Source organism: Acanthochromis polyacanthus, chromosome 17 (assembly GCF_021347895.1).
Source record: "Acanthochromis polyacanthus isolate Apoly-LR-REF ecotype Palm Island chromosome 17, KAUST_Apoly_ChrSc, whole genome shotgun sequence".
Lineage (NCBI taxonomy): Eukaryota > Metazoa > Chordata > Actinopteri > Pomacentridae > Acanthochromis > Acanthochromis polyacanthus.
Window position 1 is genome coordinate 19010044 of NC_067129.1, and position 26299 is coordinate 19036342.

Consider the following 26299-nt stretch of genomic DNA (forward strand, 5'->3'; position numbering starts at 1 on the left):
CTCCATTCCTGCAATTTGCTAAGCCAAAAAGCAGTGTTTGTGTGGATTTTAGTGATGTATTTAGCAACCTGCTTAATGATAGTGCGGTTAAACAGTAGTAGCTAAAGGAAAGGGAGGAAACAAACGCTTGAAAGGATATTTTTCTCCGCTTTATAGTTTTGTTACTTCGATTTGCAAAGTACAACTCTTTAGTGTCTATTCTCTGTGTGGAGAAACCGATGTGAATCTTTATGTTTTAGTGTTCAAAGGTGATTCAAAACGGACACTTCCATGTCATTTTTTGTCAGTGTGTGCTTGATTTAAAGCCTGACCACCAATTATTTCATTGAAAACTGTGGTAAGAATTCCTGTGCTCGCCAAAATGGTAATAATTACTACATGGATGCAGTTCTTTTGTACTATGACCATTCAGTCGTCCAGATTGAAATCATTTTGTCATCTTTGTTTTATGCCATCAAAGTGCACAATTGATTGCGCACACTTGTTATACACATATGACATGTCAAAGTGAAAAATAAGCTTTTGACCCAAATGAAAACGAAATGGTAAGCATGACTACATTGCAGTTGTTGACTTCTTGACATTGCGATTTATGATATCTGGTAGAATAGAGGTTGTTGATGTAGGGAGATGTGAGCCATTGTAAATACAGCAGACATATTGCTGTCTTTTATACCTTTAATGAGCTGAGTAGATTTCAGTCAGACTCCATCTAAGCTCCAGATAGTAGAATACAGCTGACAACATTTGACAAAAGGGGCTTTTTTTCTTACCATTTAACGTAATGTCTACCTTCCATTGTGGAGTTAGGGTTTCTCATGAAGCGCAGTTAAAAGTGTCGATGTAAAAATCTTTGTTTACTGCTCAATAAAACTTACAGGCAACTTATAGATGCCACGCTTTGCCTGTTTTTCTGTCCAAACTGAAGATGATGCAATAGAAGGTCATGACCGTTGATTGTATGAAAAGATGGACCACCTCTCTGTGACATCACACATAGGCTTTCTAAAAAGTGGCTTTGTAACTAGCTTAAGCTGTCCTCATTTTGATTCGGCGCAATTCCCGTCTCGTGCAAAAAAATCAGCAATGAGGTGGAGCTTGAGAGGAGCCCAGGTGTGTCAAAGAAACATCTCTGGGTCATCGACTGTCCTGTCATTCAAAGAGCCACACCTTTAAAAATGTATAATTTTAAACCTTAGTAGAATTTAAACAGCCAAGTTACACAAAATCACCATCTGTACAGTTATTACTAACAAAGAAATTAGCTATAGAGAACAGAACCATTTTATGCACCTGACTGTAGACATGTATATTTCTAGTGTAAATTTGGATATTTTAACACGGGCGTTCATAGAGATGTGGAAGTTTCTGCTTGGTCATGACTCAAAGATCGCCAGTTTTCCAAGATACACTCATCAGAGACATAAAACGTAGAATAATCACAACAGACGGAGGAACTGATATGACCCAGTCGAAAATTCTCCAGAAAGAACAGTTGGTTTCATTGGTACATACTTAGAAACTCACAGACATTGCGGCTTTGGGTTCAGGTTTGTCTGAGTGCACTGTTAAAGAGGCCATTCCTTTTCTCTGATGGCATACCTCAGTTTGCCTTAGATAACCAGCCTCTGTCATGACTCAGCTAAGTCTACCCTTGTGCAGTCATCCTCACATTTTTTTTTTAATCATCAAATATGAACATATTTTCTTGTCTGGTTTGCATATTTTATTGAATTAATTCATGTTTTCATGAAGTATTTAAAATATTAGAATTTTCAATGACACAATTACACTTAGTTGAGTTCCCTGTGCCACACTGCTGGAAAAAAAAAAGAGAAAAGTGTGTAAATATGTAGTTCTGTTCTTAAACTGGATTCAGGCTTAGTGGGACAAGGGACTATTATAAATAACCAAAATAATTATTCTTGCTTGACAAATTTTGTGTCGTTTAAGAGTGGGCGCACTTGCAGAAGAGAGGATTATTAAGATAATTTATGTCTTTTGTTGTGACCTAATTTTGCTAAGAATTTTTAAAGCTTGGTTAAACCAGTCGAATAAATATTTCTCACATTTGGAAATCACAACAGTTTCTTTTCAGAAGGCTCTCTTATCTGTTCTGTCGTCTCGTTTAAAGGCCAGAGGTGATCAGGTCTTTGACATTCTTTCCAGAATGCCTTACCGGTGGCAACTTAGGAGGCAGTGTAAGTTATTCTCATATTGACCTGATGAACATACAGGCTTATAAGTAGTCGCTGATATTTTTATTTTTTTATTGGGCAATCACCTTTTGTTTTATTTGCTCAATATCTTCTTTTGTTTCATTGGAAATTAGCTGAGATGGCAGTATGCTGTGACTGTTCTTGCAGCTGCTCTCTGGAGAAAATAGAAGTCAATACCATAAAAACAGGCCTGTGACTGCAAACAAAACCTGGTTAAAAACCCTTGACCTTGAAAACAGTAGCTGGCAAAACAAACTCAACTCAAGGTCCACCTACTTGTTTTCTCTGAAGCTTTCCGCAATATCACATGTGTGCCTGATCAGTGTTTTCTCTGTTACTATGGCACTGTAGATTTGAAATATGGACACACGGCTTTGCCACCGCACTCACAAACAGTTATATTGAACAGGCAGGCAATCAATTAAATGATGTTTTAATTGGACTTAGGACAAATGCTAAAGTAGAACAATTCCAAAACCATCCTTCTCCTTCTGTGTTAGCTCAATTAATCCCTGATTGGGGCTAATTGCTTGTGCAAAGTCTATTTGAAATAACGGTGGATATAAAGTAGGCTGCTTGGCGGTGTCTCCTTCGCTCTTTAATGCAGCCTTCCTGCCAAACAAACCAAATATTTGATGACGGAGTGTCTAATTGCCTCCTTTCTATCTCACTCAGTCTCTCTGCATTTGATTAACAAGCACGGGCAGGTGCATACTACAATGATGTGTGTGGGGTTTAGATTTACATTCACACTCTATGGTTTATACGTTGACTCTGCAGTAGTCGTTCTCCCATCACTAAATCACCACCCACCAGTCCAATAGGCATACTTGCTGTTTTCTAGCCATTAAAACACTCTAGTCTGGCTTCACTCAAGCTATTAGAAGCTGTTAAGCAGGCTGAATAAACTGCGAGCTAATGACGAGAATGCATCTGCGAAATCTGAACTCCATAGCACCACATTTAGCAACACTTAATTAATCTTAATGGATTCTGAAATAAGCCAGCCAAACAAATATCTTATCCATAAATTACTTTTCTCTGTTCCATACCACGTATTGCCACAAAGCACTCCCCTGGGATGCTGTAACTCTCACAAATTAATGTATACGTGTGTGGTATATATGTGTGCAAGCAGAAGGACTTACACTAGACACCACATGAAACACACGTCCTCTCCTCCGAGAAAAAAATTTTGTTTACCCCGATATTACCTCCTTAAATCAACCGCTCTCTCCCATTTTTCCTTTCTCATCATTTTCATTCTCGTGTTTTTTTTTTTCCTTTCCATTTCTTACGCCATAATTCTCCGTCTGTCTCCTTGCGATGCTAGGGAACAGAAAGAGTTAGAGTCTGCACCAGTGCAGGCTCAGTTATTTGAAGGGCTGCCATTTAAATTCGGTGTTGAAGTTGAATGAACAGTTTCAGTATTTGCAGGAGTATGTTTATTTGTTTGCATGCGTGTGTGCACATGTGTGTGCAGCGCCTGCCACAATGTTCTTATCACCTCCTCACACACCTGCTTCCCCCGAAGACTGAGCCTCCCCTCTTCTCATGCCTCCTCATCAAAGCCAGATCCAGCCACAGTTGTCGCTTCCCTTTCCCCTGCATGCATTCCCCTCCCCCGTCTAGCTGCTTTGGCTTGCGTTCAACAACCACCGCTCCCCTTGTATCACTGTGTTGTCCAGGCAGTCAGACCTTGCTGGTATCATACCATCCCTGAGAGGAAAATTCATGTGGCTTGGCGGATGTATGTACTGGTGCTGTAACTGTTGGAAGGGCTATTAAGGATTAGGAAGGATGAAAAGCTGCTAGTGCAAAGCCTTAAGTTGCTGACGCTGGAGGGAAGGACATTTTACAACAAACTACAGGTGTAAATTAGATGCTTTAGCTAACAAAGCTGCTGTCAATTCATGTGCAAAACCTCATGTAAACAAAAGAAATCGAAGAAAACAGTGTGTGTAAATGAATGTTGGACAATGGGTTCAGAACAAACCAGGAAATTAGAAGAATAGAATTTTTTCTCATTCATTTTCCTCATTTTGGAACAATCATGGCCCCTGTGTAGAATATGCTACAATCTTGACATGTGTTTTTCCCCGAAACAAAACCAAAACAGTCACGTGGTTCAGCCCTATATCTAATTAAAAGGCATGTGTGTAGGTGGGAAAATTTTAATTGGGTTTCCAGTCAACCTTTGTCCCTTGTTGTAAACAAAGCCTCTCATAAACAACAGTGCATTTTAGAGGTATGGCAATGTTTAAACGAAGCCACACATTTAAACAAATCCATAAGGAAGCAAATTATACTCACCTGTAAATTGCATAAACTCATCTGAAGGTATTTCATGTAAAAGTGATTCTTTAAGTCTCCTCTAATAGCCGCATTTCTGATATTAATGTACAGCATGACATTAGCATGTGCAGCTTGCGTCAAATGGAGACCAAGGTTCAAGGCCGTTCGTCTTCACAGCGACATAGAAAGGATGCATTCACACAATTAAGCTATTAAGTTTTTCTGCTCCTGCTGAAGCATTTCACACCATTTTATGGACACAGTGAGGGGTTCATATGGGTGGAAATAATGCAAATTCATCTTCGTTCTGTAGCATGGCAACATATTTAATTCTTTTTTTTTTCCACTTCACCTCTGTCTTTCACCGAACTGACAGACCTTCAAACAGCCAACCTCTAATTGCCTTCCTGTCTGCCATTACTGTACATGCAACATGAACGCCATTAATTTCACTTCATTTTCAGCCTCTTTCACTCCTCTCCTACTCTTGTGTTTATCTCTATGTACATTTTCGTAGTAGTGGTAATTGCGCTCATTCTTAATTAACTCTGCCAAAAGAGGGAATGTCTTTGGATTTCTAATTAACCGATGCTGAGGTTTGAGTATATTAGAGAAGTAAAATGAGAATCTCATTTTCTTTGTTTCCCCCTTGAGGCTAGGATTTTAGGAGCAATTTTGTTGTCTCATCAAGCATCTAGTGGTGGGTTATTGTATCCAGGTACTCACCACTTTCCTGATTAGTTTGATAATAATGTGTCTTTTGAAGGGATTACTTTTTTGGGGTGCATTTGTCCTCACCTAACGGAAGTTGTAATTTTCTTGTCGCTGAAATAATGCAAACCTCATCCACGCATGTAATATAAACAATCCTACCTCCAGTCCGAGCTTTTATACCAACATCTGTATGTGTGGTGTGCGTGTCCCCCTCCCTCCCAAGCTGCCTGCTCTGTCCTCCCTAGAGAGCTGCAGCATTAATAACTGTAAGTGGATAATGCCCTAGCTCGAATTCCGATCAAGGTTTAATAAGAGCATGATTCAGTCGGCCACTGGCAGCAGGAGGCACTTTGTGTGTGTGGGTTGCGTTTTCAGGAGTGTGTGTGTGTGTGTACGGGCCTTAAAGTAAAGTGCATTACTACTGGTGCAACCAAGGGTTTTGGTGGTAACGTTCTGACCTTTTGCTTCACATTGAAGCAAACCTAAATGCATTTCTGTGTTGGAGTCAGACTGTGGTCAGTAAAAAATTTGCAAGCAATATCATGATTGAGATATGAGCCGTTAATAGCATAATCTAGAAGGAGGGGATAGATTTGCGCGCACACACCTGTCCTTTATGTGGTTTCTAATCACTCCAGGACCTTGAGTCTACATTCTGGGCTTGTGCCAGTGTAGCAGTAGGTGACTAAGATGATTTTATCAGGGCTTGTTCCTGTGTCTAAACATTGGCTCCATGCGTGCAGCTGGAGATGAAGCATTCCTGCGCCACAGTCGAACTTCATATATAATCAACCGCCATGCAACTCAGCATATACAGTTTCCAGTGAAGTACAAATGCAGCTCAGAGTTAGTTGGAGCGTTGCTTGGATTCTATACGGGCATCCCTTCAACAGTCAGTTATCTAATACTAGCAGACTGGTAGGCACTGTAACACTGAATAACATAATACATTACAGCAACACGAACAGGGAAGTTCAAATGTACTGCAGTGTCACATGGAAACACTTTAGAATTATTAATGTTTTTTATGTATTATGTAATTTTAAGTTCTCTGTGGAAGCCAATGGGCAATACGGCTGGAGCATTATTCATGTTGAGAAGACGCGTGTTTTGCTGAGAGTCGAAGCCATTAAACATGCTATCTGTTCATTGCCATTAGCTGCAAATGCTCAGAGAGAAAACCTGACTTTGACATCTAATCCTCTTACTCGGAAGAGGACTAATGCATGCAGAGGATGTAGTACATCTGACAAACAGATCCATTTTTCATGTGCATACGTTGAATGGCGCAGTATCGATGAGAGGCCTATTTTTGTGGTCTCCCCGATCTCTTTTGACTCCTCGTCTCTGTTCTTGTCTCCCCTCCTCCCTCCCCCCCGCCAGATGGCCTCCCTCTAACAGAGCATTGACACCAGATGTGCAGTTCCAGTGTCAACTCAGGGACCAGCTGGGCTGAGTGTGCCAGTGGTTCTGTTAATGAAAATGGCTATGCTGTGTGTGTATGTGTGTGTGCGTGTGTGTTTGTGTGTGTGTGTGTGTTGTTTACTGTGGTTCAGTGGCATGTGACAGTTGGGGAACTCTCTGTGGGTGAGGGTTTTTCAGAGTGAGCGACAGCGAGTTGCACTGCAGCTCAATTCAGCCGTGTAGTGCTCAGCAGCACACCCACCAAGGTTGGAACTATACAGCTACCCATCCAGAATAAACCCTCTCTTTCCCTCTCCATCTTGCTTTTTTTTTTTATCTGTAGAACTGTCTGTCACAACCTCCATCTTACTTCATACATAATTATATATTCTTTCCTCTAACCTATTTAGTAGCAAGGGGATCACTGGGCTTATTACTAATTCATACATACTCCTCAAACAAAGAAGTAAGAGTACACAGTGTCTAGGGTGGAATTTTTCCATCTATAACTGCCTACAATGAAATGCGTCCATCTTTTAAGAAAAATTATGTTAATTTGGATTGGTCGCAGATAGGATCATGAATGCAAGGTAGCACTATAATGAACATTTCATTCCGATAAAAACCTCAAGCCCCAGCTAATGAAGTTGTTACTACATGCTGCGCTCTGTCATTTATGAATTTGCTCAGAAACAATTCATTATTACAGATCGCTCTGCTGATCAATTAAATGATAAGGAAACAAAGAAATAGTGTTTGCTTGGCAATAATTCCGACAGCCTCCATAGGATGAAGACAAATTAGCTAATTGAAAATTCTGTAGTTAAAAAATCCTTTTTTTTTCAAGTTGTGACTCAAAAATGATAGATGTGGAAGCCTACACTTCTGTGATAGCCTAGTTATCTGAGCTGATTTAGTTTTGCCCCTATCTGCACAGCACAGAGTATGAAGGGAGGGGTAGCTTAATACCTACACTGAATGGCATTCGAGTTGGATGAGATTCCTCAAGCTTTAGCATGGTCTGAAAGAAGATTCTTGCACTTTCAGGATAAATCATAGGCTTTTGAATTTCTTGAATAGAATGTGGAGCCCGCTCACCTTCGTAGTGTAATATTTTAAGCGTTTGTTGAGCCAGAAGTGGTTCAGCAGAGTGACACAGGAGTGAAGGTTCCCATAGGATTCAGTCCATTAAGCCGATAGGGCCAGAGATGTGATTCCAGATATTGGACACTCTACAGTAATCTATCTGGCTGCACCACAGCACATCCGTGAATAGTTCTCAGCGGACTTTTTCTGATGAAAATTCCCCAATTATCTTTAAACCGACTGGTACTTATCACACTCCTCAATCAATGGAAGCATGTCGTGTTGATGTGTCAGTCACATTACCAGCCACAGCTGTGAAACATTTGAGGTGAGTGCAGACATACATGACGTATAAATCGTATGCACAGCAATCAGCCACAATATTAAAACCACGGAGAGGGGAACTGATTAACACTGATTATCTCATTATAATGTAATGTTCTGCTGGGAAGCCTTGGGTCCTGGCAATAACATGGATGCCTCTTTGACATGTAGCATAAACCGAAATACTGCTCCAGAACAAGCACACCTCCCCATGCAAATCACATTCCCCAAGAGACAGGAAAGGCTAGAGAAACACGACAGAGAGCCCCAGGCATTGACCTGGAATTCAAACTCCCCAGATCCCATATGACTGAACATCCACCGGATGCACCAGAAAAGGCCTGATTCATTTAGGCACCATGCCGCAACCTACACCACCCAGAGGTTCCAGTGCCCAAGTCCCAGTGCCAGACACCACAGGACACCCTCAGAGGGCCCTGACCCGTGCCCCGATGGGTCAGAACTCTTTTGTCAGCAAGAGGGGATCCAACACAGATTTAGGCAGGGAGTTTTAATGCTGTGGCTCATGGGCCTGTACTTTACACTTCCTACTCAGATGTTCTTGAATATTCAGACAATTTACAGCAGTCCTGAAACTCCAATGCAGACCTTAGTGTCGTAGATATCCTAAAAAGCTGCTCTTGTTAACGGCAGTAAAGGCATTGTGTCTCCTTCCCACAGTAATTTTATATATTCCTACAGACTGCTTGTTAAACATAGCAGAAACTTAACCAGCTTACATAAACCAGCCATTTAGCAACAGCAAAATACTTGACCATCATTAACCTCAGCAGTTACATTAATTTACTCCATAATCAATCAGTCAATTACAGGGTCACCACTTCTTGATTCGATTGTTAGCACTAGTTTTCCCTGGCCTATGGCAGTTGCATGAGTCATCAAAAACACTTTCAAATTTTCACAGTGTAGTATAACTGCAACAGTTGCCCCGTGAGGTTGTATAGAGACAATCTGAGCAGAGATTTGGGATGAGGAAAGGTCAGTAAGAATGCGTGCTCATACTGCCAAGGTGTAGTGTTTACTACGTTCAGCACCTCAGCTTAGAGAGTTTGCCTGCTATCATTTGCTTGTCACTAGTAAATAGGTACTACACCTGGGCCACTTCAGGGGTCAAGTGGTGTCAGTTTCACAAAATGAAACATCTGATCTAGTAATGGTGCAAGATGCAAAGGCAAAGTTTACACCCTAATCTTGGGAGGGGCTTAAGTGTCATTGCAATCAATCCAGTAGTTGTTGAGATACTTCAGTGGTGGACAAGCAAACAGAGTCCATGGAGCCCATATTGCTAGCGTGGCTAAAAATAAAATGATACCAAACCTAATATAAAAATGATTTTTCAAATTGCCCTTTCTGGTTGGAGTCCATCCCAGCACACATCTTGTGTGAAGCACGATGGTTCACTCTGAACATGCCATCAGTCTTTTATTAGGCTAATACACATAAGATTTGCAAATGCATTTACACCTACAGGCATCTTAGAGTTTTCAAGCCACCTGACTTGCATGCCTGTAGACTGTGGGGAGGAAACCGGAGAACCCAAAGGACTAACACAGAGATACAGGAAAAACATGCAAACTCACTTCAAGCCCAGTTTCGTCTTGCTGTTGTGGCAGTGTTTACCACTTAGTGCTTGGGCTGCCCCAATAGTCTTTTTTTTTTTTTTTTAGCAAAGTACACTTTTGACACATTGCTCACCCTGTGGATGTCATTCAGACATAAACCTACATAAATATCACAACTTTAATACACAAACACTTCATTTTCATGTAGCCTTTGATTCAAAGAATTAGAAAAAAACAGCATTAGTGATATATTGCTGCTTAAGACCCAGTGTGTCAGTCTGAAAGATGATTCCTCTGCTGCTGTGTGGATTAGACTGTCTCCTGAACACACTTTGAATGCAGCTGTGTTTACTCACATCACTGCCTCCAGGAGAAGTGAAATGCTGAGATGTGTAGGCATTAATCTTCACCCCAAAAACTTAAATTGTTACAATCAAAATTAAGCCCTATGTGATGTTTTTAGACAAAAAAGAAAACAGAGGTTCGACTTGTGTTTGCATATTTTCAACAATAGCATCTCTGTGTTATAATTTAGAGGATATAATGACAGCATGTTACGATATAGTCAGGGACCAAATATCACAAAAATGGCAACCAGGTAGACTCCACACATACTGTAAGCCAAGCAATAATTTGCTGAGGGACTGGATGCTCCAGTGGGTGTGTTGTTCCATGGTGTCTCATCAATTACATTCCCTGAGAGAAAACACCCGGCTGTTTTCTGTTTCTTCGGATGCCGGGGTTAATGGTGCTTTTCTCAAATGCCTCTGCCAGCCAGTAATTGGAGCAACTTAACAATCATAAGTGGAGTCTTTGTAGTGTAGGGAGCACAGACTGAATGCAGCTTTATTAAGTATAAAAAGCAACCTTATATTGATTAACCCCTTCTTCATTCCTCAGTTCCTTGAAATCTATTGCCCTCGTGGCTTTTGTACTATAGATTTTTTTTTTTTAAATACCCCCAACCACAAAAGAAGGATATTGTAATTTATTATGTTCCAGTCCTTTATAACAGTGGTTCTCAACCCTGTTCCTCAGGACTCCATGTCCTGCATGTTTGAGATGCTTCCCTGCTCCAACACACCTGATTCAAATGATCAGCTCGTTATCAGGCTTCTGCAGAGGCTTTATGATGAGCTGATCATTTGAATCAGGTGTGTTGGAGCAGGGAAGCATCTAAAACATGCAGGACATGGGGTCCTGAGGAACAGGGTTGAGAACCACTGCTTTATAAGATGCATTTCAAAGCATCTGAGTGCTTCCAGACTGTAAAAAAAAACAGCAAAAAAACATTTTCATTGGTTTTCTGATTGATCGAGTTTTGTGGTTTTAAATCATTTTTAAGGCATTTTCCCACCTGCACATATCAAGTAAGTTTGTCTAAGCTAAAGATTGGGTTAATCAGTGTCATCCCATTTCACAACTGCTTAATTACATTTAAATTTCCATATAATCTCTCCTCAATGAAATTAAACCAACTGAAAGTAAACACAAGATACAGGGAGCTTGAAGGATTTTCCTCTGTCCACTTTTGATGCCACAGTTTTGGTAATTATCTTTGGATTTCAAGCGTAAAATAAAGAAGAGCCTGTTGACGACAGGGTTCATTTTGTTTGCTCTACTGTCTGTTTGTGTGCTGTGGCGGTATTGGTTGATTTTTCTTATCCAGAAGATTGAGACGGGATTGTCAGTTCCTTCCGCCTTGTACCTAGAGAATATAGGCTGGCATCCATGTCCGTGCTTCCATCTGTCAGTCATTTATTGCACGTCTTACACTTGTGACCTTTCTACTTACTGATACGTGACACAGATGCTGTCTTGTCTCTTTCCGTCTCTTCTTCATCTGACCACAGACAATTGGGTTTGGCACATGGCGTCATATGCAGATCAGACAGTAAAGTCAGTGCAGGCTGGCTCCAGTGTGTCAGCAGCAGACAAGTACAGCACTTCATGCTGCAAAGTCAGTCTCTCACAGCCGTCATTTTCACCATGATTTAAAGGGTCTTTACATTGCCTTCAGGAAGAGGACCATCCCCGTTGTGCACCGTATTTCATCAGAGGGAGCACTCCGTGATGAATGATAGTGTGTCAGTTTCAACTTTGATTGACAGATTGTGAAAGCATCAACAAATATGATTTAAATAAGAAAGTCAGATGAAACACGGGACTACAAAATCAAATGGGTGTGATCCTTCTTTATATGGAGAACATCTGAGCTAACTGTACTGATAGCACGTCATGTGTAGTGTGTGTTTACTTCCAGAGCTATGTGCTGTGTCTGCCTGTCTTAAAAGGATTTTCTTAGTATTTGCAATATAAAGATAGGAAGAAAGAGAAAGAAACGCAGCTGATAAATCATAACAATAGTTTACTAATTAGGTAGGAACAGCTTGGTTTTGTTTGTTGCTTCATTCAGTCATATGTAGAGAAGGTATATATTGGCTGTGGTATATTCAAACTGGAGCTATATTTCCATTAACTATTATTATGGAAATAGTGTGACCTTACAGTGTAGCAAATGTAGCTTTTTAAAATCAGCATCTAATCTATAGCTCTGTTTCAACTTTGTATTCCACTGCTGTTTATGGTGAATTTAATGTGTTTTTAAAGAAGGATGCTTTTCACAAGAATGTACTGCATTTTTATCACCCGCTCCTGTTTTCCGTTACAACTGGGCTCTCTGTCAGGACAGGCGTATGTAACAGCTGTGATAAAAGAACAAAATAAAAATAATATTGCAGGGATTTCAGAGTTTTGGTGTGAGATTGTAGCAGAGCCAGCAATATTTAGTCAAAAGGCTGTGTGATGCGCCACAAAGACTGTGCTGTTTGGAGCTGCGCGTCAGGAGCCACAGATTCACAGCTTATCATGTCTAAAAGTGAGCGTCAGGCCAGTCTGCTGCCTTTAGCCCACTTGGCAGCCTGGTGGCTGTTGCTCATCTGTCCCCAAGCCAGTGTGAGCACATCACCGATCTGGACCAGGATTAAAGGACCTAATACTAACAGCTGTGCTGAGATTAGCCATGTCAGTATTTACAGTTATTTTGTCAACCAGCGCACCACACACTCTGCTCAAATAACGAACAGTGATATTTAAATTTACTCCTCTGTTACCTTGTCATTAGATTCATTTTGCATACATTTTTGGGTTTAGGTTGAGATGAGGGAAGGGATTCATTCCACATAGTTTGGTGGAGATTGACAAGTTTGATTTTTATGAAGGAGAATGATGGTTGGAACTTATATTGAGGTATGTGGATAAACAGAACTGTCTGAGGAGTTGAAGGAAGCCATCTCCTTTGTTTCCACAACAGCTGTACTAGAAATTGTGGATGTGAGGGAAAGACAACAGAGAAAGAGTGAGAGAAGATGAAGACAGAAATGATTAACTTGAAACGTGAATGGCTGCAGTGTCAAGATGTTGATGGATTGAGGAGTTTTATCTTTAATGTGTGTGTGTGTGTGTGTGAGAGAGAGAGAGAGAGATGTTCGGTCTGATTGTGTTTGCACACGTACCTCCCTGTGTGTGTACTTTCACCAGCAAGCGCATGAATATGCATGTCTGTTTTCACACAGGGAGCGACGTTCTCTCTCAGTGGAGACTGATCACCCCATGATGGGCTATCACTGGGAGATTGGATTGATTCTCCATACCTATCTGTCAATGGAAATATCATTTATTAAAAATGGATGGCATTTTCTGAAGTGGCAGTGCTGTCTATCCTCTGATATATGGTGCTTTTTAATCTACTCAGAAGCTTCATGTGATGGAAGACATAGAAAGAGATCCTGGGAAGGTGTTGGAGGCAGCAGGTTGGTCACCAACAGCTGCTCCTTTCTGGTGTCTATACCTACAGGATGTGTGCCGGGTGGCCTTGAGCTTACCAGGGGGTGTGCATAAATGTGATTAACAGAGATTTGGGGTGAATAATCTTCTAAGCTGCTCAGTGGAGCATCGGTGTTGGGGGCTGGGGTGGAGATTGGAGGAGCTTACAGTTACTGAAAGATATACCTGGATGACTATCCTTCCTTGTGGAATGTGACTTTTGACTTTTAAATGCTTAACTAAGTCCTGATCAATATATCTGTATGTGGATAGCCAGTCTTAACTCATCAAATTTATTGAGTCGGTCAAAATATAACCATTGAATAACAAGAATTTGTGTTTTCCCACCTGGCAGCACTGAATGATTTATTTTTCAGCTGTTAAATGGCTAACACAGTCCATATTTTGGTGAAAATTCTTAGCAGCTTAAAAGGAAATTGAAGCATGAGGCATATTTTCAGTGGAGTGCCGTTGCCGTGGATACGTGCAAGTGTGTGTTAATGTTTAGAGGAAGACAGACGCAGTACATTTTCTGACTGAGGATATTAAAATCAGCAACAAGCTCATCTGCTGCTACTTGGTCAAAACTACAAAAGTGGAAAAAAAATACTACAAGTTTGACCTGTATGACCATGTAAATAGGATTTTTTTTGTGGTGTTTCGGCCAAATTACGTGTCACGTTTCAGATACAGATCTTTTCTGTCCTTAGAATATGCAACTGCCTGCACCGAGCATTTGCTTTCATTTCCTTGCAGTCACAAGTCAGTAGTGCTTTATTTGCTGCTCAGTTTGCACAGAAGCAAAGGGAGGGATGAAAATAACTGGAAACACCAAAAGCATTTAAGAGATCCATATCAATATCTTGATCAATATGGGTGTGTGACTAGTGCAACCTTCAGGCCACATGGACCTCATGTATTACACTAATACTTGATCGCTTCAGCTCATTTTCTCATTTAGAGATCAAAGGTCAAATCAGCGCAATCAAAGCCACAAAGCCTCCCACATATTATCAGTTAATGTGGTAGCATGACATTACCATATGAATTAGTTTTCTTTTGTGCTGAATGCCAGCAGTGGTAGAGGAGCTGTGCCCTGCTTCATAGCTCCGAGCATTTATTCAGATGCATTCATACATATCTATGTACTATCCAAACATGCACATATTGTGGCCCATCTGTATGTACCCATGCAAAGGCGGCTATAACCAGGATGTTGTGGTAAACACAGCTCAGTACCACCATCTCTGGTGGCCATCATGAGATGTGTTTGATCGTGCTAGATGGTGCAGACGCGCACAGATTATCTCAGGCATTTTTTTTTCTTTCTGTATCATCACTTTATTTCATTATATCCCCGGAGAATCAAGGCGTCGTGGAAATACCATATAGCGCACTCCAGCAGCGAAGATTCTCATACAGCATCACTCAAGGCCACAGAGAGGAGAGTAAAAGTGGTTGCTGGAATTACAGGAGAAGAGTAGAAAAACAGATTAAACCTTTTTAACCTTTAAAGGTCTGTGAAACAACACGTCCATTTTTATTTATTTTTTTGCTTTCTACCATGCTCAGCATTGTGATGATGACTACGATGATGACTGTGGAACAGAGCAGCGTGCATAATTTCAGTTTCAGAGAAGCCGAGAGCCTGCAAGAAAGCCCTCTTTCCCTTGGTGATCGCTGCCTTAGTGAAACAAGGCGGATAAAACGCTATATTCTGATCCCTGACTCATTTTCCGGCTCATGTTGTACATCTCCACAATATTGCTGTAAGGGCCTATGATATCCTGGTCTTTGAGAAAAAAATAATGTGATCAACCTTTTTGACGCTTTTTTTTCCCCCATTTGTCTTTCTCCTTATTCTTCATATTCCTCTAGCAGCTGCCGAAGCAGTATGAAGGTTTAGGAATAAGGGACACATGTACCTCCCAGCACCAGATTTGAGAATACTCAAAAAGACAGAACATTGCAATTAATGAGTAGAAATTAAGCATCAATATATGCAAATTCACGAACTGAAAGCCATGTACAAATGTTTGCATGATGCTGTGCACACAAAAGCACATCTGGATTTATAGGTGTACATAGATAAGATTGAGACGAAGAGGCTGGGGAGCAGAGAGAAGCAGATTTACATAGGTTAGTCTGAGAGATAGAGGAATGTGTTCTTGTGAAGAAATGCATGGAGACAGGAGTAATTAATTATAGATGTGGCAATGTGGTCTGAGGGAATGCTGTTACAGTAACTAGAGGCAAGGCAAGTGAGAGATGAGGGAGTGGAGATGTGAGGAAAGGGAGGAGGGGAGAACCCTCCTATACCATCCACAACTTCAATTTACATTACATGACAAGAGAATGGAGGCTAATTAAACATGACAATGGTGGTGCGTTTATTGTTAACCCTTCGTGAGAGCTGACTGGCTCCTGACTCAAAGGCCAAATAATGAATATGTGTATACATCTAAATATAGATCCACATTCAAGCACCTCATAGAAAGGAAGAATATGAATATATGTGGGTAAAATGATAGAAATTTGGATATAAAGAAAAAGAACGGACTTTAAAATTGGTCTGGAAAACAGCATTCATTATTAAATTCTGCCAGTGCTAGCTACAGTTAAAAAAAAATGCAACTGAAACTCTGCTAAATTTTGTGTTGCCACAGGCGCGCTCACATTTCAACGTGCATCTATTTCCAACCTTCATATTGACGCTAATTAGACATGACGCTAATGATGCCACAAAAGCAAAACGAAGCGGTGCTAGGTTTACGAGCTGCCTCAATATACTTTTGGAGACTGCTGACCGTGGAACTCTCAATGTTACACTGCTCATGAGATTTATGTCTGGTTTCAAAAATGGAAATGAATTTGGGTCATAATTGGTCTCAATACTGTAGCAATCTGTGTTAAATAGATTTGAATAAAATAAGGCCATGTTTTACCAATGCACACACTCAAGCAGTGGCTAAGAATCCAAATTTGAGTTGGAAATTTTGCATATACAACCAATAAGCTGTTTCTTTTAATATTAACTGTGAGTTTTCAGAGTATTCACTCATTCTAAACCGATGCAGATTGTCATAATTTTCCATGTTTTATGCCATAGATATTGTCATGTTGGAGATAAATGGCAACAAATAAAATGATTCTCTTTCTATATGCAAGGTACCATATTGTTTATCTAAAAGTGGGCCTTGATTTGCGCATGTTGCGTCCTGCTGTTGGAAAGGCAGAATTATAATAGGTAATGCACGTCTGTGCTGGGTTCTTAGCCTCAGGGGACATTGTGTAAATGCTCCTCATCTCCCTGCTGATCGTAGTCCTGACTGATTGCTGATGACTTTTTTAGGGCACAGACATGCTAAGTTGTTTATTTATTCAAAAAAAGAAAAAGATTCCCCAGTCCAAATAGCCCTTTCCACTCTACATTTATTTATTTATTTTTTGTCGGCATATCTGTCTGGGCTTCTGTTACAGTCTCTTGAGCAGTGATGATGTGTTGTGGTCATCAGCAAAGTTTGTGATATAGGAACAGGGCAGCTGTTTCTCTGTTTGTTTGTTTATGTGTGTGTGTGTGTGTGTGTGTGCACGCACGTATGTGTCATTGTGCATTTTATGCATGTGACAGATATGGGACATCCTTGAGTGCTGTTGAGAAAGTGACACACCCCTACAGGCTGTCTTGTTCAAAAAGAATTTTCAGCAAAGTCGAAAACACAATTTAGCAGACCACTGTCGTAAGAAATCACTTAACTGTAATGCATTTTCTGACTCTGCATCTCTGACTGTATAAACCCATGCGATATTGTTTTGGTTATCTTCACATCCCAGTTTTTGACAGTATGCTCAAACACAATGCAGTCACAGGAAGAGAGTTGCTATTGTGGCAATTTATATAAAAGAAGACCAACTTCAATCTGCATGTTGCCTGTATGTGGCAAGCTTTATTTACATGCAGCGCCTCACTTCTTCATTGCATCTGTGATTCCCAAATGGAGACACAGCCATCTGTTACACACAACAGCTCACAAGGTGTTAGCATCTTCATCCCTCCTCTCTGCTCATATACAATTTCCCCTTTGTCTGTGGTGCTGCTCTGCTATCACCACAGTTTTCTTTTTGGTGAGTTTGTAAGTTCTTTATTCATTCACTGGACCACTAGCTAGTTGCACAAACATGCAGTTAAAAGGCACACTGAAGTATGTGCAAGAAAACAAGCAGATTGTGACAAAATCAACAGGCTGCTGGCTGAGTTAATTTTGTTGTAATTTCATCACCCATCTCCATCTGTTTGTCACACCTTGTTTATTTACCACTTTGGATAATGAAGAGAGCAAATGTCATTTTTGATTAACCAATGCTCTGAACTGACTCAATTGTAGAATTAGTAGGTCAGACATGATTAGAAGATGCAACTCTTTATGTCAGAGTTAGCAGGTTTTTGTTTTTCCAAGTTCTTTGAAATGATTGAAATTCCTTAGATATTCCAAAAATATGTAACTATTTATCTAATTTTGGTTGAATTACAGACCACTTAACAGATTTTCTAAGCTTACTTGGTCATATTGTAGTGGCTTGGCATTACACACGTGGACAAAATTGTTGGTACCCCTCAGTTAAAGAAGGAAAAACCCACAATTCTCACTGAAATCACTTGAAACTCACAAAAGTAACAATAAATAAAAATTTATTGAAAATTAAATAATCAAAAACAGCCATTACTTTTGAATTGTTGATTAACATAATTATTAAAAAAAACAAACTAATGAAACAGGCATGGACAAAAATGATGGTACCTCTATAAAAGATTGAAAACTATTTGACCAGAGTGACATGATTAACTCAGGTGTGTCATTTAATTGACATCACAGGTGTTTCCAAACTCATAATCAGTCAGTCTGCCTATTTAAAGGGAGACAAGTAGTCACCCTGCTGTTTGGTGAAAAGGTGTGTACCACACTGAACATGGACAACAGAAAGCGAAGGAGAGAATTGTCCCAGGACATCTGAAAAAAAATTATAGACAAACATCTTAAAGGTAAAGGCTATAAGACCATCTCTAAACAGCTTGAAGTTCCTGTGACAACAGTGGCTCATATTATTCAGAAGTTCAAGACCCACGGGACAGTAGCCAACCTCCCTGGACGTGGCCGCAAGAGGAAAATTGATGACAAATTGAAGAGACGGATCGTTGGAATTGTATCCAAAGAGCCCAGAGCAACCTCCAAAGAAATTAAAGGTGAACTCCAAGGCCAAGGTACATCAGTGTCAGATCGCACCATTCGTCGTTGTTTGAGCCAAAGTGGACTTCATGGGAGACGACCAAGGAGGACACCACTGCTGAAAAAAACTCATAAAAAAGCCAGACTGGAATTTGCAAAAATGCATGTTGACAAGCCACAAAGCTTCTGGGAGAATGTCCTTTGGACAGATGAGACCAAACTGGAGCTTTTTGGTAAGGCACATCAACTCTATGTTCATAGACTCAAAAACCAAGCATACGAAGAAAAGAACACTGTCCCTACGGTGAAACATGGAGGAGGCTCAGTAATGTTTTGAGGCTGCTTTGCTGCATCTGGCACAGGGTGTCTTGAAAGTGTGCAAGGTACGATGAAATCTGAAGACTATCAAGGCATTCTGGAGAGAAATGTGCTGCCTAGTGTCAGAAAGCTTGGTCTCAGTCGCAGGTCATGGGTCTTCCAACAGGACAACGATCCAAAACACACAGCCAAAAACACCCAAGAATGGCTGAGAGAAAAGCGTTGGACTATTCTAAAGTGGCCTTCTATGAGCCCAGATCTGAATCCCATTGAACATATGTGGAAGGAGCTGAAACATGCCATTTGGAGAAGACACCCATCAAACCTGAGACAACTGGAGCTGTTTGCTCATGAGGAGTGGGCCAAAATACCTGTTGACAGCTGCAGAACGCTCTTTGACAAATACAGAAATCGTTTAATTGCAGTGATTGCCTCAAAAGGTTGTGCAACAAAATATTAAGTTATGGGTACCATCATTTTTGTCCAGCCCTATTTCATTAGTTTGTTTTTTGAAATAATTATGTTAATCAACAATTCAAAAGTGATGGCTGATTTTGATTATTTAATTTTCAATAAATTTTTATTTATTGTTACTTTTGTGAGTTTCAAGTGATTTCAGTGAGAATTGTGGGTTTTTCCTTCTTTAACTGAGGGGTACCAACAATTTTGTCCACGTGTGTATATGGTTTAAACTTACAGTATTAATACATTGATGCAATACCAGTGCGTAGTCCGCATTGTTTGTCACCATGTACACTACTGTTCAAAAGTTTGGGGTCACCCAGGAAATTTCATGTTTTCCATGAAAACTCACACTTTTGTTCATGTGCTAACATACTCACACAAGGATTTTCTAATTATCAATTAGTCTTCCAACACCATTAGCTAACACAACGTAGCATCAAAACACAGGAGTGATGGTTGCTGGAAATGTTCCTCTGTACCCCTATGTAGATATTCCATTAAAAAAATAACTGTTTACAGTTAGAATATACATTTACCATATGAACAATATCTAGACTGTATTTCTGGTTAATTTCATATTATCTTCATTGGAAAAAGAATGATTTTTCTTTCAAAAATAAGGACATTTCTAAGTGACCCCAAACTTTTGAGTGACAGCGTACATACTTGTGAGGTTATATTTGTGATGCAGGTGAATGTCATGGAAAGATCACTAGTTTTTTTTTTTTTTAAGTTCTCAAAGTGTCCGACAGTAATATTTTAACCTGAATATGGTGTTAGGAAAAAAATCAGAGAAGCCAGAGTTTTTATTCATCCTGAGGATGTTTGTACCAAATGTCAGGGAGTTCATCCAACTGTTGTTACTGTTTTACTCAACCAAAAATGTCAGCCTCACGGTGCCGCTAGAAGAAAAGTCAGGGGATGACCAAATTGATCTCCAGAGAGAACACTGTGTGCCTGCACCAAATTTTGCGCCAATCCATGTTTTGCATGTTGACATATTTATACGCAAAACCTCTTGCTGTTGTTAAAATTAGGGGAGGATCAGCGTCAGTGGGGCTCATCCTCTCAGCAGCACATGTACCAAATTTGATTACAACCTATCCAATAGCTGTCAAGAACTGATATTTAAAAAAACAAAACAAAGTGAAAATCAGCCTTACGGTAGCAAACAAGAGAGGGTCAGGGGATCACCAAAGTCTGTAGATTTCCCCCTCTGGAGACCATGAACATCACAAAACCGCATCTTCAGTCCAGTGCTTGTAGAGCTATTCAGTTTGGATCAGACAACTAATAGACTAGCATTTCCACCGAGCCTAGCCGCGCTAGACAACCCACGGCAACGAATTTAATTCTCTGCCAGGGTGGGTCTAGTTACCCTCCATAAGGCTCGAGGCTGGATGCTCCTAAAACTGGCCGGATGAATCACCATGAAGTGTAGAGTCAGAAGGCGGGCGTAACTAAGTGACGACAGAGGCACGACGATTCTGACAGAAACAACCGGCGCACAATAAACAGTTATCTTTTGACTCGGCTTTGGCCACAGCCCTTAAAGATTTGAAGCTAAAATTCAACTTGAAAGATAAACAAAGGACGGCACTGAAGTGTTTCATTGAGAAGAAAGACGTATTTGGACTTATGCCGACGGGATATGGCAAATCCTTAATATACCAGTTGGCTCCGCTGGTTGGGGAGCTAATGGGACTTAGCCACAATCCGCTGGCGCTCTAGGAACTACCTCAGCCTATTCGTTGCGCTGATTGGTTGTATACCTACCCAATTGCTGCAGAGTGATTTGAAAGACAACCTTGTAGCCCGCCTCCCTCCCTGTCGAGTGGCCCTAGACCCTTGTGCCTTCAGAACATGGGTCTAGCGCGGCTAGGCTAATTTCCACCCTCAACAGCCTAAAAACACAGCTATTGTGGGTGCCAGAACAGACCTTTGCCACCTGTGACTACCAGACAGTTAAACTGTCTAAATCTGTCCTTTTTCTCAGTCTCAAGTGAACATTATCAGCCTCAGCGATATATAAAATGCTGATTCTAGTCTTGAACATGGTGTTAATGGCTGATGTTAACTTCCTAGCATGGTGACATTGAGCATACTGTTCATTCTTTGGAATCCTGTGTTGTCGCAAAGTACAACTGAAGCTTACAGAAATTCTGTCCTTTTTCAGACGTAGATGTGACTAAAATGCAAACGAATCACAAAGCACAAGCACTTTATTTTTTTTAATGTGACTTGCATGCTTGAAGCTCGACTCTGCAGTAAATGTACGCAAGCTTAATGGATATATGAGACATTAAATGTACCAGATAATGCATTGTTCTGATAATGCATCTGTCTGTGTAAAGCTAGGGCTTGTTTTGAAACATCACCTACTGCATAGAAATAAACAGGCTGCTTTAAATTTGTACATTTGCTACCAAATGGAGATTTTATTTTATTTATTTTTTTACTTTTGAGTCATCTGGGGAGCTTGCAAGCTGAGCAACACCGATCGAGGTCTCAAGTGGGATCTTCACAAGTTTGATGTGGTGGTAAACAGTGAAATGCAATTCAGTTGTGGAGTGCTGCTGTGGAGAGTTTCAAGAAATCCGAATGGTTAGATGGGATATCTAAAGATTTACAACAAGCATACTGCCCCCCTTCTCCTGTTAATCATATAATGAGTCCCTGTATAGTTATTTGTATTCAGATACCTCCACCTTGTCACATGTTTTTACCACCCATTGTGCCATGAAATGAAGCCCATTTACAAATCATTCTCCTTCTGATTTGATAAATGTAACTGGCAAATGAGTGAGTCCCCTGAATGCCTTGTTTGAATAATTGAGCAGTACTCAATCAGACAGCATTAGGCGGTGGCGGCGGCCATGCCATCTGAAATAATTACTACCCGACAACAGACTACACATGGATGCTGCCTCTACGGGGGTTCCACATTTGAGACCAACAGATTGGAAAAACACGACCTCCACTCTGTGTCTCACATGCCATCGTGTGCACCACCTACAGAAAAGTAGTGAGAACAGGGAAGGAAAAGGGGACACCAAAAGGGGAGTAGTGTTGGGGGTGTGGGATAGCAGCCATTGCAGTGGGCTAATGCATACTGTCAGGACTGAATAAATCACAGCCACAGTGTTGACAGTGTTTGTGCATTTGACCCCACCCCCTAAGATTTTCAAATTTGCAGTTCCCTATTACCAAGAAATTGTGTGTAATAAGTTGTTCGTCTTCAATTTGTTTAGACAAGATTCATATTGTACACCATCAATCATAAGCCAAAGGAATAACTAGATAAAAACAAAAACCCTGTATTTTAGTAATTTTGGGGGTGTTGTGAGAATTGGGAACATCCCAGAAATTTAGACAATAAATAAAATGTCTAAGAGGAGAGAAGAATTTGGAGACTTGGGGATTTAGATAAAACAGGAAATGGCCTAGATCTAATTAGCACCTGGAGCAGACATCATATTATAATTTGTTTCTTTTATTTAGACTAGTGTCACAGTAATACACTCCACTGTTCTGTTTAACTGTCAGCACCATTTGCAGTCTCTTTCCAGTCATTTAATAATCCCTTAAAAAGTCTGTGTATCAAAGTTGTATACTTGAATTTTTCCCCCCTGAAAATAATCCCTTCATGCATTAAAATGGCTTGATGCATCTACATCATTTCATCCTTTAGAACGTACAGATCTATGAAGTCTCCATCCACCACTCATTGCAGCCTGAGCACACCAGTTCACCTATAACTCAGTGAAACTGTGAAACTCTGCTATTACTTGTAGTCATGAGGCATAAATACTCAACCATGGTGTTGACTGATAATTTTATTCATGATGTTTTTTTTTAGCACACAAATAAATCAACATATGGACATTTTGACGGGGGGGGGGGGGGGGCTTGACTTTTATCAGAAGACAAAATGCCTTTTCTTTGCCTTTCTTCTCTGTAATTGTGTTTTCATTTCATGCCTTCAGTTATATAGTTTTTCTATTTTTCCTTTGTGTGTCTGAGCTTCGCAGTCTCTTGAGACAAGCGTTACTGTTACAGATGCGTCTTGAATGTGACAACATCGGAGCAGGAATTCAGTTGTGCGACTGGATGAGTGCAGCGTTGCCTTCATGGAATGGGTCACTAAGCGTATAGTACAACGTGACAGCCAGCCAGGCATATGTCCGTGCCAAAGTAGTGTCTGCAACTGAGACTCATTTACTCCAGCTACTGGATGTGATTGACAGCTGGGCCAAAGGGCCGCTGGCTCCTTCCTGGTTTCTTTTTCTCTAGAGGTGTCCTCTGGGACTTGAAATTCATGCCACAGTATATCAGCAGAAGAGCTTATGGCGGTAATGAGGATGAAAAGCAAACTCAACACCGAGCCACTTTATTTCAGTTTATGCTACCCTGAGTTTTGCAAACTATCATTTAGCCTGAGATGTAATTAAGCTCACTGGTTTTTCATTAATTTGTCACGTTAAAAAAACAAAACAAACGACACTTAACAGTTAATAATAATTCACAAGCAGATTTTTCTTTGACACAAATGGGAAAAAAAATAATAACATTTTTTTTTTAGGTCTTTAGCTTCAATTTTTTGTTATTTCATTTCAACAATCATAATTGTTGTCATACGGAGCACTTTGTGTTTTAAATGGGCCTACAGCAAAGACTTTTCACAAAAACAACATGTCATAAGCTATAAATGCAAAGAGGCCACAACTCTTTGCTGGATCCAAATCATGATCTCTATTTTTAACCATAATTCCGCTGATGGCTTATACTACAGTCATTCCTGCAGCTACTTAAAGCAGTTGCTTTTGAACTGATATTTGGGATAACAGTTGTGACAGAATTAGGAAGTTTTGAAGCTTTAACCTTTTACCTTAGCAGCAGCTACCTCATACATCTTTTCAGAATGCATGAATGTGACTTTAACAGGCAAAAGCTTGACAACTCTTGATGCTCTTGTTCCTTTGAACACACAAAATCAAGCACAGATATCCCTGCCATGGATGAATTAAAATGTTGACAACAGCAGGAGAATGGAAGAAATGGAATTCTAATGAACCAAAAGCGTGCAGATGAAAGATTGAAAAAGCAATTGTGGCATATTTCACCTGCCGTATTTCATGAAGTTGTCATAATTTTGGACTCGTTTTGGTATTATATGGTAGCAGGTCTGTTTTTAGCTACAGGGAAGCTATGGGGGATTTTCAATACACTGTAACCATATAACAGCAACATCTCTGTGAAATTTGCTGAGCTATTTTGAAAAGTTTTTACCCTTGGTCATAAATGACACACTGCACCTCTTCCTTTGTCATTTCATAAAGCGTAATGAAGCACTGTTTGATAGTCAATATCATTCATCACTTGTCCTTTCTATTTTAATGTGCACATGCACTGATACAATCTCTTTTCACTAAACCAAGGTCTGACCTCCTCTTTACAACCTCTTCTTTAAACTGTCATTGCCATCCAAGGTTTCAGAAAATAGAAAAAAACAAAAAAAATCAGTTGTTGTCAAACTGGTATGAGTAAAATAATAAGTCTGAAACTGCATGTCTGAATACCTCATTGACCATCATCAAACGTGTCTTTGCAGTTGTTCAAATAGCTCAGAGAGCAGCCTTTGATATGGTAGAATGGACATAACAGTGATGGCTTGGACTTTAGTCCAGATATTTTGTTGTTTAATAAGTGTTTCCACTCATCACAGGCAGAGATTACATTCACGTTTACACCTCACATGAACATCCAGTATTATCCTTAACCATAGTATCCATTTTCTTTAATCATTTGTGAGACAGCAAATGGGTGCAGCTTATATTCTTGCTATGAAACCTGTGGAGATGCTCAAGATTCGCCTATACAGTTTGTGTTAAGTTACAGTTTTTAATAATATATTCAGTTGCAAATTTAGGCCAATATTTGCTATTTTACTTGTTCTTAAGAAAATAAATTTAAAGACACTGAATAAAATCCACAGTCCTCAAAGCATGACCCAGTACCACATGTCTTCCCACTCACATAAGCTTCAGGTCAAATTCTCCACCTGCCTGGACACTGCTGTTGTGTCAGATATCAACTATCGCAAAGTGTTTTGGAATATAATGGTCAGTACTTTCACGTTGTGGGAATGTATCCTCCAGGAAGCTGCCGGTTGGGCTTTATAGATTTGGTGTAGGTTGAATTTTTAATGCCTGATCTTTCACTTATTGTCTAGGCCTCCCTGTTTGTATTGCTTCCGTAGTTTTACTTTGCTTTAACTTCTCGTGCTTTCCTTTAAGGTGCATTTCCTACGCGCATTGTGCTGTTAATCCTACCTGGATTTACACGCTGTTAGATTTATCTGCTGAGATCAAAGAGACCGCACCTATGCCCTCAGGGGACAACTGTATTATTGAAGACAGATAGATTGCTGAGGGTCCTGGGAGGCCGTCTACCTGATAGAATTATTCTTGCGCACTTCAATTAGAAAAAGGTGGTAGAGTTCAATCAGCCTCTGAGAGCTCAGTCTCAGAAAACGTACTGCTTCACATAATGGAACAGCAAGGTGAAAATTCACAATAATCACTTGAATCACGACCCCTTCTTTCCTTTTTTTTGGTTTCCTAGTGTTACGGGATGACTTCAGGCAGAACCCGCAGGATGTGGTGGTGGCGGTCGGTGAGACTGCCAGTTTTGAGTGTCAGCCTCCACGTGGGCATCCTGAACCCAACACCCTTTGGAGGAAAGATAAAACTCAGCTTGACCTCAAGGACGACAGGATCACGGTGGGTTAATCCCTCAGGGGGGCACGCCTCTGCTTTTTACATGACACCTAGGCCCACTC

At 40.3% G+C, this 26299-nt stretch overlaps 1 protein-coding gene across 1 annotated transcript in view; it reads left to right on the forward strand.

Annotated features, from left to right (window-relative positions):
• LOC110967111 (roundabout homolog 2-like) overlaps positions 1 to 26299 on the forward strand; it is an 85263-nt gene that overhangs the window by 21860 nt on the left and 37104 nt on the right. The window contains 1 exon segment of the mRNA XM_022216623.2: positions 26083 to 26240. Coding sequence (XP_022072315.2) covers positions 26083 to 26240 — 158 coding nt within the window.